The 13,737-nt window shown below is 49.4% G+C and overlaps 1 protein-coding gene across 1 annotated transcript; it reads right to left on the reverse strand.

Moving 5' to 3' along the window:
- Nucleotides 1-7,658: 7,658 nt before the first annotated feature.
- Nucleotides 7,659-13,501, reverse strand: Dok3 (docking protein 3). Its single transcript, XM_004665065.2, has 5 exons — nucleotides 13,374-13,501; nucleotides 12,265-12,570; nucleotides 8,882-8,981; nucleotides 8,625-8,797; nucleotides 7,659-8,527 (listed from the first exon to the last, which is right to left on the reverse strand). Exons 1-5 carry the CDS (start codon nucleotides 13,437-13,439, stop codon nucleotides 7,838-7,840), a joined length of 1,335 nt encoding a protein of 444 aa, XP_004665122.2. The 5' UTR covers nucleotides 13,440-13,501; the 3' UTR covers nucleotides 7,659-7,837.
- Between the last annotated feature and the right edge of the window lie 236 nt (nucleotides 13,502-13,737).

The following is a 13,737-nucleotide window of genomic DNA, read 5'->3' on the forward strand; positions in this document are numbered from 1 at the left end:
AACTCCAGATGCGTGCACCCCCTTATGCATCTGGCTAACGTGGGTCCTGGGGAATCGAGCCTCCAACCAGGGTCCTTAGGCCTCCCAGGCAAGCGCTTAACTGCTAAGCCATCTCTCCAGCCTGTTTCTTTCTTTATTAATTTTTTTTCTTTCTTTCTCTCTCTCTCTCTCTCTTTTTTTTTTTTTTTTTTTTTTTTTTTTGAGGTAGGTTCTCACTCTAGCCCAGACTGACCTGGAACTCACTATGTAGTCTCAGGCTGGCCTAGAACTCACTGTGATCCTCCTACCTCTGCCTCCCAAGTGCTGGGATTAAAGGTGTGTACCACCATGCCCGGCTTGCCCTGCCTTTTTATTTTATTTTATTTTTTATTTTTTTAAAATATTTTTATTTATTTGAGAGTGACAGATAGAGAGGCAGGGAGAGAGAGAGACAGAATGGATGCGCCAGGGCCTCCAGCCACTGCAAACGAACTCCATATGCGTGTGCCCCCTTGTGCATCTGGCTTATGTGGGTCCTGGGGAATCGAGCCTCGAACCAGGGTCCTTAGGCCTCCCAGGCAAGCGCTTAACCGTCAAGCCATCTCTCCAGCCCCCGGTTTTACTTCTTGATTAGGAAGCAAATTCATTTCCAAGCTGAAGATGTCTTTTTTTGTTTTTTCTTTGTCAACAACATCATTTACCCACCAGGGCCATGATGGGTAGCTGTACCAGGAACACCACGAAGAAGACTTCTTTCTACACATCGTCCGCAGGGAGGAGAGTGTCTGTGGTCTGTGAAGCTGCTCTTCCTGAGGTGGGGTGGGAGTTGTCATCCAATTCTATGAAGAAAAGTGGTGTCCTTCCTTGACCCCCACCTCCTTTCTCCAGGCTCAAGCACCATCTCCCTCCCTCAGGACCCTTACTGTTTGAGGCTTCATCTCCTGCCCCTTTTAGCAAGATAGCAATGGTAGACATGGCCTCTTGTATCTCTCCTTTCCCCTTTCCCTCCATTCTCACTCTGCTTTAGACTTATTGATTGTTAGCCTCTGTCACATCTAATGATTGTTTTGGTTTCTATTCCCTTTCTAGCTGCTCAAGGGGCTCAGAGCCCCAACAATCCCTTCCTTTCACCACCTTCTTTTCTGGGGGCTTGATGAAAGGGACTGAAATTGTTTTGCCCTGCCTTTAAAAAACATATTAATTTGTAAGCAGAGAGAGAAAGAAATGAGTACACCAGGGCCTTCAGCCACTGCAAACAAAGCCCAAACACGTGTCACTTTGTGCATCTGGCTTTACATGGGTACTGGAGAACCGAACCCAGATCATTAGGCTTTACAAGCAGGTCCCTTAACTGCTGAGCTATCTCTCCAACCTTCTATATTGTTTCTTTGTCATCCCATAGCAGGGGGGCTTGTTTGCCCTGTCCACAGTGCCTACGCACAGTAGATGTGAATTAAGAGATGAAGGAAAGAAAGATTGCAAAAGGTAGCTGGGCATGGTGGCACACACCTTTAATCCCAGCACTTAGGAGGCTGAGGTGGGAGGATCACTACATAGTGAATTCCAGGTCAGCCTGGGCTAGAGCAAGACCCTACCTCAAAAAAACAAAAATGAAAAAAAAAGAGAGAGGAGGGAGGGAGGGAGGGAAGGAGGAAGGAAGGAACATAGATAGATAGATAGATACATACATACATACATAGATACATAGATACATAGATTGCAAAAGTGAAACGGAAAATGAACAAAAAAAAGTGGCAGTCTGGGGGATCCTGGCAATATTTCTCTCGAGAAAGAGTAAAGCTGGACAGAATGGAGGCATCTTTCCCCAGACAAGCAGCCCCTACGTAGGAACAGGTTCTGGGTTGGGACGCAGCGCCCTCTGGTGGCCGGGATCCCCGCAGCTCCAGGGCCAGGCCCTTGAGTCCTGAAGGTTTCCATGGACTTTCTCTTCCTCAACCTGCCTGGTTAGAACATCGTCCTGGAAACCACTAGGAAACAGAGGCTTAGTTTTTTGTTTTTTTTTTTTGTTTGTTTGTTTTTTGTTGTTGTTGTTAAGAGACAGAGTCTTGTTGTGTATTGCAGACTAGTCTTGAACTTACTATGCATCCCACGCTAGCCTAGAACTCTTGAACATGTCTCAGCCTCCTTCAGAGTGCCGGAATGATAGGTGTGGGCCACTGTGTCCAGCTAAAGCTTAGATATTTTTAGCTTTGTGATGATTGATCTTGAGGCTTTGTGTGTACTAAGCAAATGTCCTACCACTGGACCAAATATCCAGTCCCGAGGCTTTCTTTTTTTTCCTATTTTCTTTCTTTTTAAAATGTTTTCTTAGCCGGACATGGTGGCACATGCCTTTAATCCCAGCACTTGGGAGGCCGAGGTAGGAGGATCTCCGTGAGTTCAAAGCAGCCCTGAGACTACATAATGAATCCCAGGTTAGCCTGAGCTAGAGTGAGACCCTTCTTCGAAAAACAGCAACAGGGCTGGAGAGATGGCTTAGCGGTTAAGCGCTTGCCTGTGAAGCCTAAGGACCCCGGTCCGAGGCTCGGTTCCCCAGGTCCCACGTTAGCCAGATGCACAAGGGGGCGCACGCGTCTGGAGTTCGTTTGCAGAGGCTGGAAGCCCTGGCGCACCCATTCTCTCTCTCTCCCTCTATCTGTCTTTCTCTCTGTGTCTGTCGCTCTCAAATAAAATAAATAAATAAATTAAAAAAAAAACAGCAACAAAAAAACCATATTTTATTTATTAGAGAGAGGGAGAGAATGGCCATGCAAGGACCTCTTGCACTGTACACAAACTCCAGATGCATGCATCACTTTGTGCATCTGGCTTTCTTTTTTAATTTATTTTACTTGTTTATTAGAGAGAGGGAGAGAGAATGGGCGCACAGGGCCTCTAGCCACTGCAAATGAACTCTAGATGCATGTACCACCATATGCATCTGGCTTACATGGGACCTGGAGAATCAAAACTGGGTCCTTAGGCTTCACAGGCAAGAGCCTTAACTGCTAAGCTGTCTCTCCAGCCCTGTAGGCACTGGGGAATTGAAACCCTAACATCAGGCTTTCCAAGCAAATGCCTTTAACTGCTGAGCCATGTGTCCAGCCGTCCCTCCCTCCCTTTCTTCCTTCCTTCCTTCCTTTCTTTTATTTTTGTTTTTTGAGGCAGGGTCTAACTCTAGCCCAGGCTGACCTGAAATTCACTATGTAGTCTCAGGGAGGCCTCGAACTCACAGCGATCCTCCTGCCTCTGCCTCCCGAGTGCTGTGATTAAAGGTGTGCGCCACCACGCCCAGCCTCCCTTCTTCTTTCCAATTAGTCTCTCTTCTATTTTTAAAATTTTTTAAAATTTATTTGAGAGAGAGCATGAAAGAAGCAGATACACCTACACAGAGAAAGAGGAAGAAAGAAGAACGAAAGAAAGAAAGAAAAAGAAAGAAAGAAAGAAAGAAAGAAAGAAAGAAAGAAAGAAAGAAAGAAAGAAAGAGGAAAAGAAAAAGCACATTAGGGCCTCTAGCCTCTACATACAAACTACAGACACATGGTTCCATCTTGTACATCTGGCTTTACATGGGTACTGAAGAATCGAACCTTGGTCCTTTGGCTTTGCAGGCCTTAACTCTCTCTAACCTCAGGATACTTAAAAAAAAGTTGCCCCCCACCATGATGCTTTTAAGTTTTTACTTACTTGAGCTGGGCGTGATGGCGCATGCCTTTAATCCCAGCACTTGGAAGGCAGAGGTAGGATTGCCGTGAGACTACATAGTGAATTCCAGGTCAGCCTGGGCTAGAGTGAGACCCTACCTCAAAAAAAAAATTACTCATTTGAGAACTAGAGAATTGCCTTAGTGGTTAAGGCAATTGCCTGTGAAGCCTAAGGACCCTGGTTCAATTCTCCAGTACTTACATAAGCCAGATGCACAAGGTGGCACATGCTTCTGGAGTTCATTTGCAAGCAGCTAAAGGCCCTGTTGCATCCATTCTCTCTCTCTCTCTGCCTCTTTCTCTCACTCTCAAATAAATATTTTTAAAAGTTCATAAAAAATTATTTATTTGAGAAAGAGAAAAGAGAAGGAACATGGGCACACCAGGGCTCCTGGCCCTGCAAACAACCTCAGCCTCCTGACTCATACACTGCTGTGTGGGTGTGGCTCTTTACGTGGACACTGGAGAGTTGAACCCAGACCATTAATTAGGCTTTGCAAGCAATTGCCTTTAATGACTGAATTATATCCCCAGCCCAAGAGTGCTTTTTTGAGACAGGCCTTCATGTATCCCAGTCTGATAGATTATTGGTGACGCTGACTGGAACGATGTAAGGAAGCGGTGGGAAAAGGGGGAAACTGGCGAAGAGTGTGGGGCAAGAAAGTGGAAATGAAAGTAATCAACTCTGCTGAGGGTTTCACTGTGACGTAAGACAGAACTACGAGGGTGGCTGAAGGGAAGATTTCTTTCTCTTTGTTTAAAATTGTTCAAAATGGGCTGGAGAGATGGCTTAGCGGTTAAGGTGTTTGCCTGTAAAGCCTAAGGACCCAGGCTCAATTCCCCAGGAAACACGTAAGCCAGATGCACAAGGTGGCGCATGCATCTGGAGTTTGTTTACAGTAGCTAGAGGCCCTGACATGCCCGTTTCTCACCCCCTCTGCCCCTTTCTCTCTCTCAAATAAATAACATTTTAAAAGCTTTAAAAATCCTTTAAAATTATTTGCATGATATGCATAAGTACGAGCACTCCAGGGTCTCTTACTGCTGCCCATCCGGCTTTGCATGGGTGCAAGGGAACTAAAGCCCAGGCCATCAGGCTTGGCAAGCAAGTGCCTTTAACCCCTTTAACTGCTGAACCATCTCCCCAGCCCTTTAAGTTTTCTTTTAAGATGTGAAATTGGGCTGGAGAGATGGCTCAGTGGTTAAAGGCACTTGCTTGCCAAGCCTGATGGCCTGGGTTCAATCCCCCAGTACCCACATAAAGCCAGATGCACAAAGTGGTGCATGTAGCTCCAGTTTGTTTGCAGTAGTAATAGGTGCTGGTGTGGCCATTCTCTCTCTCTCTCCTTGAAAATAAATAAATAATTTAAAAAAAAAAACCAAAAAGACTTGAAATTATGGGACACATCTGTGTACGGTTGGAAATGACAATGATGATGATGGCAAAAAAAAAAAAAAAGGTAAAATGAATGCACCCAGAAGAGAAAGGGGACACCTCAGATGGAGCACACGCTGGTGGCAAACACTTCTTCCACTGTAGGGGTACGAAGGAGAAGGAGAAGGTGGGTGCAAATCCTGGCCTCTTTGTTGGTGCCATAGTAGGAGGAGGAAGGTTGCGCTTGACTGCCCTTCCCCCACAGCATCTGTGAGGTGAGGGTGGGTGGGGATGGAAAGGGAAAGGTTGGAAGGTTTGAGACATGGGATGCACAGGCTGTGTGCGAAGAGCCTGCCTAGGTAAGGCGTGTGCTCATGGTGTTGGAGAGGACACAGCCAAGCCTGCTTGTTCAGGTTTCTCTGGCTGTGGGCTGGTGCCTGTGAACAGGTACCTAGAAGAGTTCAACTCCCAGAGGCTGTGGGCTTTGCCAGTCTAATAAGATGGGAGGAGATAGACCAGCAAGGAGCGACTCTCAAACAGGAATGCAGAACTAAAGTGGGCAAGGATGGAAGAGGCTGGAAAGAGAGTCAATGTAGGTTATTGCAGATGGAGACAGATCTGTGTAATTTTTTGGGGGGTGTGTGGTGTTCAAGGTAGAGTCTCACTCTAGTCCAGGCTGACCTGGAATCTGCTGTGTAGTCTCAGGGTGGCCTTGAACTCACAGCAATCCTCCTACTTCTGCCTCCCGGGTACTGGGATTAAAGGCGTGCGCCACCACGCCTGGTTTGGCTATATGTAATTTGATCTTTCTTTCCTGTGTTAAACAAAGTAAAATAGGGTGAGAGGAGATGGCTAGAAGACCCTTTGTCTCTGACAAAAGAACAAATTTGGGGGATTGTCCAAGGTGTGGGCAGGGTGAGCATGAACATCTATAATCTCAGCATTTGGAAGGCTAAGACAGGAGAATCAGGAGTTTAAGGCAAACCTGGACTACAATACAGGGTCCTTGTCAACAAGCCAGTGTGGGCAGCTGAAATACAATTGAAGGTCAAGGAACCAAGAGGCCGGGCAGATCCTTGGATGCATGATCACATTTTATGCACGGGTGACCTCAGGGATAGGGGCAGTCATAGCAGAGGAGGGGCGAAATTGGACACTGAAATCATCAAGAAGGTAGCTAACCTCCCTCTGGAATTCTGGCTTCTTGAGAACAGAACTGAGGTGGTACCTCCCAGTGACTGTTATCCTAGGCAAATCCTCTGTCACTTAGCTAAATCCCCATGTGACTTGATCATTACCCTTTACAGTTGAATAAATGAGCCAGTTTCCCTGTAAGTGGTTGCAAATTGAGTTTCAGCAGGAACAGGCATTTTGAGTATGCACACCTTTGAAATCTTTCTCATCTGTCCTTCACCATTCCCAGTCCTCCATTACCTTCTTCCCAGCTTGGTGCCCTGGACTCTTTTTGATCCCTCAAATTCAGCCTCCTGGGCTAGAGAGGTAGCTCAGTGGTTAAAGGCTCTTGCTTGCAAAGCCTAACAGCCTAGGTTTGATTCCCCAGTACCACATAAAATGGGGCATTCTTCTGTAGTTTATTTTCAGTGGCAGGAAGCCCTGGCACATCCATTCTCTCTCAAAAGAATTATTTATTTACTTTGGAGAAAGAAGAAGAGAGAGAGAAAGCACGAGTACACCAGAGCCTCCTGTCACTGCAAACAAACTCTAAATGCATGTGCATCTGGCTTTACATGAGTTTTGGGGAACCAAACCCAGGCCAGCAGGCTTTGCAAGCAAGCACCTTTAACTGCTGAGCCATCTCTCCAGCCCTCAAATAAAAATTTTATTTTTGGAGCTGGATGTGGTGGCGCACGCCTTTAATCCCCAGCACTCGGGAGGCAGAGGTAGGAGTATCACCCATTGAGTTTGAGGCCACCCTGAGACTTCATAGTGACTTCCGGGTCAGGCTAGTCTACAGCAAGACCCTACCTTGAAAAAAAAAAAAAAAAAAAAAAAAAGCCCTTTTGGTTTTTTGAGGTAGGGTTTCGCTGTAGCCCAGGCTGACCAGGAATTCACTATGTAGTCTCAGGGTGGCCTCAAAATAGTGATCCTCCCCAGTGCTGGGATTAAAGGCATGCACCACCATGCCTGGCTTCTTGAATAAATGTTTCTTTAAATTCAGCCTCCGCAGTGTTCCTTCCCAAGTCTATGTCTGTCCCCTGAGGATGAGACCCAGCCCCGAGCAGGACATCTCTGGCTCCTGCATGCCCATCCTGAGCCTGGAAATGCCAGGTTCACAACCTGCCTGGCAGAGGCTTCTTGGAGGCCTGTCAGTAAAGCCTCTTATCTCCCTCCTGCCGACCACATTATTCCTGCTGCACAGAACCATATGGAGCCGAAACTATCTGCATCCAAGGCAACTGCTCAAGTGGGTTTGAGCTCATGGCCGCTCAGGACCCTTAAGTCTCTGGAGCCTTCCACAGAGCTCCAGTGATTGCTGCAATGAACATGAGGCTACGAGGTGGCCATAGAGATCCAGAAGTACCATTTCCAGGAACTCCAGCGAGGCGGTATGGACAAAGGGGCACAGACAGAACCAAGGGGGCAGTTGGCAGGCCAGCTTTATTACTGAGCAGTCTGTACACTTCGCACTGTTAGGGAGGGAGGCAGGCAGGGCTGTGTGGGACCTTGGAGGCCACAGTAGACAGGGCATGTGTGCACATGTTCTTTCCCGTCCTGGGCAGAGAGAACCTCTGCCCTCCCACTGCCACTACACGGGCCCTCAGGGCCGGTCACAGGGGACTGGGCTCTTCTTCCGTTCACGACTCAGCAGTGTCACCAACTTGGCCTTGAAGCCCGTCTGAGTGCCAGGGCGGCTGGCACCTCCAGCATCTAGCTCCAGCTCTAGCAGACGCCGGTACTGGGTCTCGAGGCTGCTGTCAGGGACTTGACCAGGCCAGCACAGGTCCTCGCTGTGGTGATAGACGGGGCTGGCCAAGGGGCTGCGGCTACCAACAGGGCCCTCTTGAGGCTCGGGATCCCCGTTGGACAGCCCAGGGCTGGCCTCCAGCATGCACAGGTTCTCATAGAGGTGCTCCACGGAGGCCGGGGGCCCACTGGTCCGCTTGCGCACAGACGCATAGAGACCAGATGTTGAGCCTTCTTCATGTGTGGGGCTCAGCAGCAGGGGCAGGCTCTGAGGGCCGGGCTCAGTCCTAGGTACCCTCCTGGAGGTGGGCAGCTCAAGCCCCGGGGGCACCTCCCGAAGCTCGCCAGGGAGCTCCAAGGAGGGCAGGGAGATGGCCCGAGGCAGAGGGCAGGGCCGAGTCGTAGCCAGTTCTGGCAGTAGCTCCCGCTGGCGGGCGATGGCAGCAGCCACAGCCCCACACATGTCTGGGGCACATGGGCTACTGAAAGCAAAGAGGCCCTCGCCAGAGTCACAGCGGCGGCCAGCCTCAAAGGAGAACACACCCTGCACACAGGCGACACAGGTGGGGGTCAGCGGCTAAGAGGCCAGGCCACCCACTGGCCTTCCCTGCAGAGACCTACCAGGCTGCCCAGCACCTCACCTTGTCAGAGCCAAACTTGCGCAAGAAGCGGTAGGGCCAGCTGTAGAGGGCCTGGGGGCTGGAGGTTTCCCTCAGCTGGATGGCATCTTGGCCAAGCACCAGGAGGTAGGGCCCCTTCAGTTGGCAGCGCATAGCAGCTTCGGTCCTCTGCACCACCACTGGAAACTCACCCACTGTTCAGGTAGGAAGGTCCCATCAGTCCCTAAGAGATTCCTGATGGGGCAAGGGGTTGGGGGTCTCGACTTCCTCTGACTCACCTTCTTGCCAAGAGGAGTAGATGACGTTTTCCTCCATAGGAACACAGCCTCTCTTGGGAGACTCAGTCTCCCCTGGTCCAGAGGTGCACTCTCCCGTTCCCTGAGGAATAGGCTCAAGTCAGAGGTTAGAATCCACCTTGCTCCTTTGCCCCATCCTTCCTATGGGCTCAACAAGAGAGCTTCCAGGTACCCAGTGCCAGCATCACCCACACTTTGCATGACTCTGGGCTCCTCTCAACCAGTTTCCCACTTGCACCATGGGGCAGCAATCCCCACGGGGTCCCACCCCAGGGCAGTGGGTGAGGGGTGGGACCACACCTGCTGTGCCTGACAGTTCTAAACCACTAGGCACTCAGGAGGGTGTTTCCCTAACTCCTGAGCTTGGCCAGGGGCTGGGCAGGTGTGTGTGTGCCTGTGACAGCTTGCAACCCTGAACAGGTAGGAACTTTCTTCTCCTCCCCTCTGTTTCTTTCTTTTATTTGTTTATTTATTTATTTATTTATTCTTTTGGTTTTTCGAGGTAGGGTCTCACTCTAGCTCAGGCTGACCTGGAATTCACTATGGAACCTCAGGGTGGCCTTGAACTCCTACTTCTGCCTCCCGGAGTGCTGGGATTAAAGATGTGCGCCACCACGCCCGGCTCCTCTTCCTTTCTTTTGAGGCAGGGTCTCACTCTAGTCCAGATTGGCCTTGAACTCACTCAGCAGACCAAGATGACTTCAAACTTGTGGAGATCTTCCCATCACATTATTATTATTGGTTTTTTGAGGTAGGGTTTTGCTCTAGTCCAGGCTGACCTGGAATTAGTCTCAGACTGGTTTTGAACTCACAGTAATCCTCCTACTTCTGATTTTTTTTTTCAGATTTATTTTTACCTATTTACTAGACACAGAGACAGGGAAGGAGGAAGGGAGGGGGAGAGAGAGAGAGAGAAAGAGAGAGAGAATGGGCACATCAGAGCCTCTAGCCTTGCAAATGAAGTCCAGGTGCATGGGCCTCCATGTGCATCTGGCTTTATGTGGGACCTGGGAAATCAAACCTGTGTCCTTAGGCTTCACAGGCATGTTCCTTAATTGCTAGCTCAGGTGGGGGTCTGGAGAGAGATTGATCATGAGTCCTTAAGCTTCACAGGCAAGCACCTTAACTGCTAAGCCAGCTCTCCAGCCCCAAAATATATTTTTATTTTATTCATTTAAGAGAAAGAAAGAGTATGGGCATATTAGGGCCTCTTGCCGCTGCAAATGAAATCAAACCAGCAGGCTTTGCATGCACGCTCCTTTACCTGATGAGTCATCCCCCAGCCTATTTCATTTTATGAGACAGGATCTAAAGGAGCCTGAGCTGGCCTTAAACTCGCTATGAAGATAAGGCTGGCCTTGAATTCCTGATCCTTCTGCCTCCTCCTCAGAAGTTCTAGCATTACAGACTGCATGACTCTTGGTTTCACTTTTTTTTTTTCATGTTTAAAAATTACTTTATTACCGGGCGTGGTGGCGCACACCTTTAATCCCAGCACTTGGGAGGCAGAGGTAGGAGGATTGTCATGAGTTCGAGGCCACCTTGAGACTACATAGTAAATTCCAGGACAGCCTGGGCTAGAGTGAGACCCTACCTTGAAAAACCAAATATATATATATATATTTATTTTCAAGGTAGGGTCTCACTGGGATTCACTAGGTCATCTCAAGGTGTCTTCAAACACATGGTAATCCTCCTACCTCTACCTCCTGAGTGCTGGGATTAAAGGCATGCACCATCACATCCAGCATATTTATTTTTAAAATATTTTGTTTATTCATTTGCGAGAGAGAGGAAGGGAAAATATGGAGAGAATGAGCATGTCAGGGCCTCTAGCCACTGCAAGTGAACTCCAGACACATGCACACCTTGTGCGTCTTTCTTATGTGGGTACTGGGGAATTAAACTTGGGTACTTTGACTTTGCTAAGCCTTCTTTCCAGCCCTATTTACTTATTTATTTGCAAACAGAGAGATAGAAGAGAGACAGACAGAGAGAATGGGTATGCCAGGGCCTCCAGCTGTTGCAGATAAACTCCAGATACATGTGCCATTTTGTGCATCTGGCTTTATGTGGGTACTGGGGAATCAAACCCAGGTTGTTAGGTTTTGCAGGCAAGTGCCTTAACTGCTGAGCCATCTCTCCTGCCCTGGCTTCACATTTTGTTTATTCATTCCTCAGAAGATGGTTTCTTGGGTTGTTCCCACAGTTTGGTAACTGAGACGGTGCTACCATGCACAAGTTTTGCTTAAACATGCATTTTAATTCTCTTGGTTAGATATTATTGCCGGGTCATATGGTGACTTCATTATGAACTTTTTGAGGAACCAACAGACTGGTTCCGTTTTGGCTAATCCTGGGAGACTTCACAGACATCAGCCTCTGGTTTAAATACTCCACAGGCTTCTCTGACTCAATAAAATCCCCAACCCCACACATGGCATGAGGCGGTTTCAACTGGCCCCACTGAACTCTCCAACTTAATTGCTTCTTGCTTTTCTGGGCTGCTGGTCCTCTTTGTGCTTCTTAAATACACCTGGGTTTTCTGCCCCAGGGTCTTTGTCCAGGTTACCCTTTCTGCCCATGGCATTTGTTAATGAGGTTAAGATACGCTTTCCTCAGACTTTTGCCTGGCGAGTTATTTGTCATTTGTGACTCAGACCTATTGTCTCCTCCTCGGAAAGGCCTTTCTTGACCCATCTTATGTTTGTTTCCTCTAGTTCTATCTCAGGGTTTCATTTTCTCTATAGCATGCATGGCCATAAGAAATCTAGTCTAAGGGCTGGAGAGATGGCTTAGCGGTTAAGTGCTTGCCTGTGAAGCCTAAGGACCCCGGTTCAAGGCTCCATTCCCCAGAACCCACGTTAGCCAGATGCACAAGGGGGCGCACGCGTCTGGAGTTTGTTTGCAATGGCCAGAGGCCTCGGTGCGCCCTCTCTCTCTCTCTCTCTGCCTCTTTCTCTCTCTGTGTGTTGCTCTCAAATAAATAAATAAACAAACAAAATTTAAAAAAAAGAAAAGAAATCTAGTCTAAACTGAGCATGATGGTGCACGCCTTTAATCCCAGCACTCAAGATGCAGAGATAGGAGGATCACCGTGAGTTCAAGGCCACTCTGAGACTACATAGTGAATTCCAGGTCAGCCTGGGCTAGAGTGAGACTCTACCTTGAAAACAAAAACCACAAAACAGAAAAGAAATCCAGTTCACAGATGTCTGGGTTGTCTCCCAGCTTTGCAGGTTTTTGGCAGTACTTATCAAGAGGCAGGATCTGATCGGGCAAGGACATGAACAAGGGTGGCGTGTGAGGTGGTACTCCAAGACCAACCCTCAGACTGCCTTACTCACTGCCCACCTTACACTCACCGGGAAAGCCAGCTGGCAGATGGGGCCCATCCAGGACTGGCGGTGCTTCGCAGCCAGGAGGTGGCTCCGCTCTGTGGTGGTGAGCAGGAAGGCACCTGTGTCCCTGGGGCAGTTCTCACCATCCGCCGGCAACACAGACACACAGTCAGCCAGGCGGATGACCCGACGCTCCCCTCGCCGGCCATGCCCTGTGGATCTGTCACCTGCCGGCCCCAGGCCACCGTCACGGACATCCCAGCTCTCGAGCCGTGCAACGCCTGATGGGCCTCCTGCATACAGCAGAGCCCACACCTTCCTCCAGCACTTCTGCAAGGAAGGAGACTCTGGGTGGCCAAGTTCGCCCTCCCGCTATTTGGCTTAGCAACTGCCTGGGCTGGCTTCTGCCTGCCCGGAGACCCGAGGGTGCCAAGGAAGGAGGCTCTGCCGGCCAGGCAGGAGAAGTCTGTGCTTGAGGCTGGTCATCCCTGAGCTCAAATTCTACTGTGCCCTTTCCTAAGTATGATCTTCATAGCACCAGTGTCCTTGTCTCTCAAAGGGCCATGAGAGTGGCACTTCAACTGGGTTATGTCTCTAAAGTATCTTGTGGTTGGGGCAGACCACTGCCACTGCTGTTATGAGAGCCACCCCCACCTCAGCCAAAAAAGACACTTGAGTCACAGGCTCGGTTGGGTGGGAAGGAGGCCTCAGCTTCATGCTGGCAAGGAAGCAAACATGCAAATAACTTCTAGCAAAGGAAACAGACGGTTTATTTGCCTGAGCAGCAGCTGTGGGGGCACAGGGCCTGCTGCCAAGGAGAGGTGAACTCCCCACCCCCTCCACATGACAGCCTCCCACCCAGCCCTGTCTTAGGGGTACTGCCCTACCTTTGGGCTCAGGCTCTGGTGTCTCTAGGGACCATGGTGCCACCATCATATAGGTTCTGTTTCTTAGACCCTTCCCTGGCATCCCTCTCTCTACATTACAGATCTCTTCAGGCCAAGAACTGACTCTGTTTTACACCTGAATTTCTGGGGTCCACCCCACCCAGATTCTCTCTCCAGTTCTCCCAGGTCTGGATGGGCTGTTTGGGGCTTGGGCACAGGATACCACTGGCAGCCGGGGGTTCCCACCTTGCCAAACTTGATGTGCTGCTGGTAGAGGATGCCATCCTTGACAGGGGTCTCCACAGATTCCATGACCAACTGAAGACCCGAGGCTGGTGACAGGCTGGACAGGAACTCTTCACACTTCCCCTTCTGGCCACTTCCCCCTCCCTCCCTCCCTCCCTCCTTCCAGAAGCAGCTGTAAGAACAGGGGGTGGGGAATCTGATCTCAGTTAAGGGGTTGCGGAGCAGTACGTTTCTTCCTTGCCTTTCTAATGAAGCTATACCTACCTGAGTGGAGCCTCAGGCCCACTGGGGGGCAACTGACCCCTGAGCATGGAGTCCAGGTCAGCTGGATATGAGTGTCTTGACCACAGGCTGGCTGCCCTGA

The sequence above is a fragment of the Jaculus jaculus genome, chromosome 6 (genome assembly GCF_020740685.1).
Source record: "Jaculus jaculus isolate mJacJac1 chromosome 6, mJacJac1.mat.Y.cur, whole genome shotgun sequence".
Lineage (NCBI taxonomy): Eukaryota > Metazoa > Chordata > Mammalia > Rodentia > Dipodidae > Jaculus > Jaculus jaculus.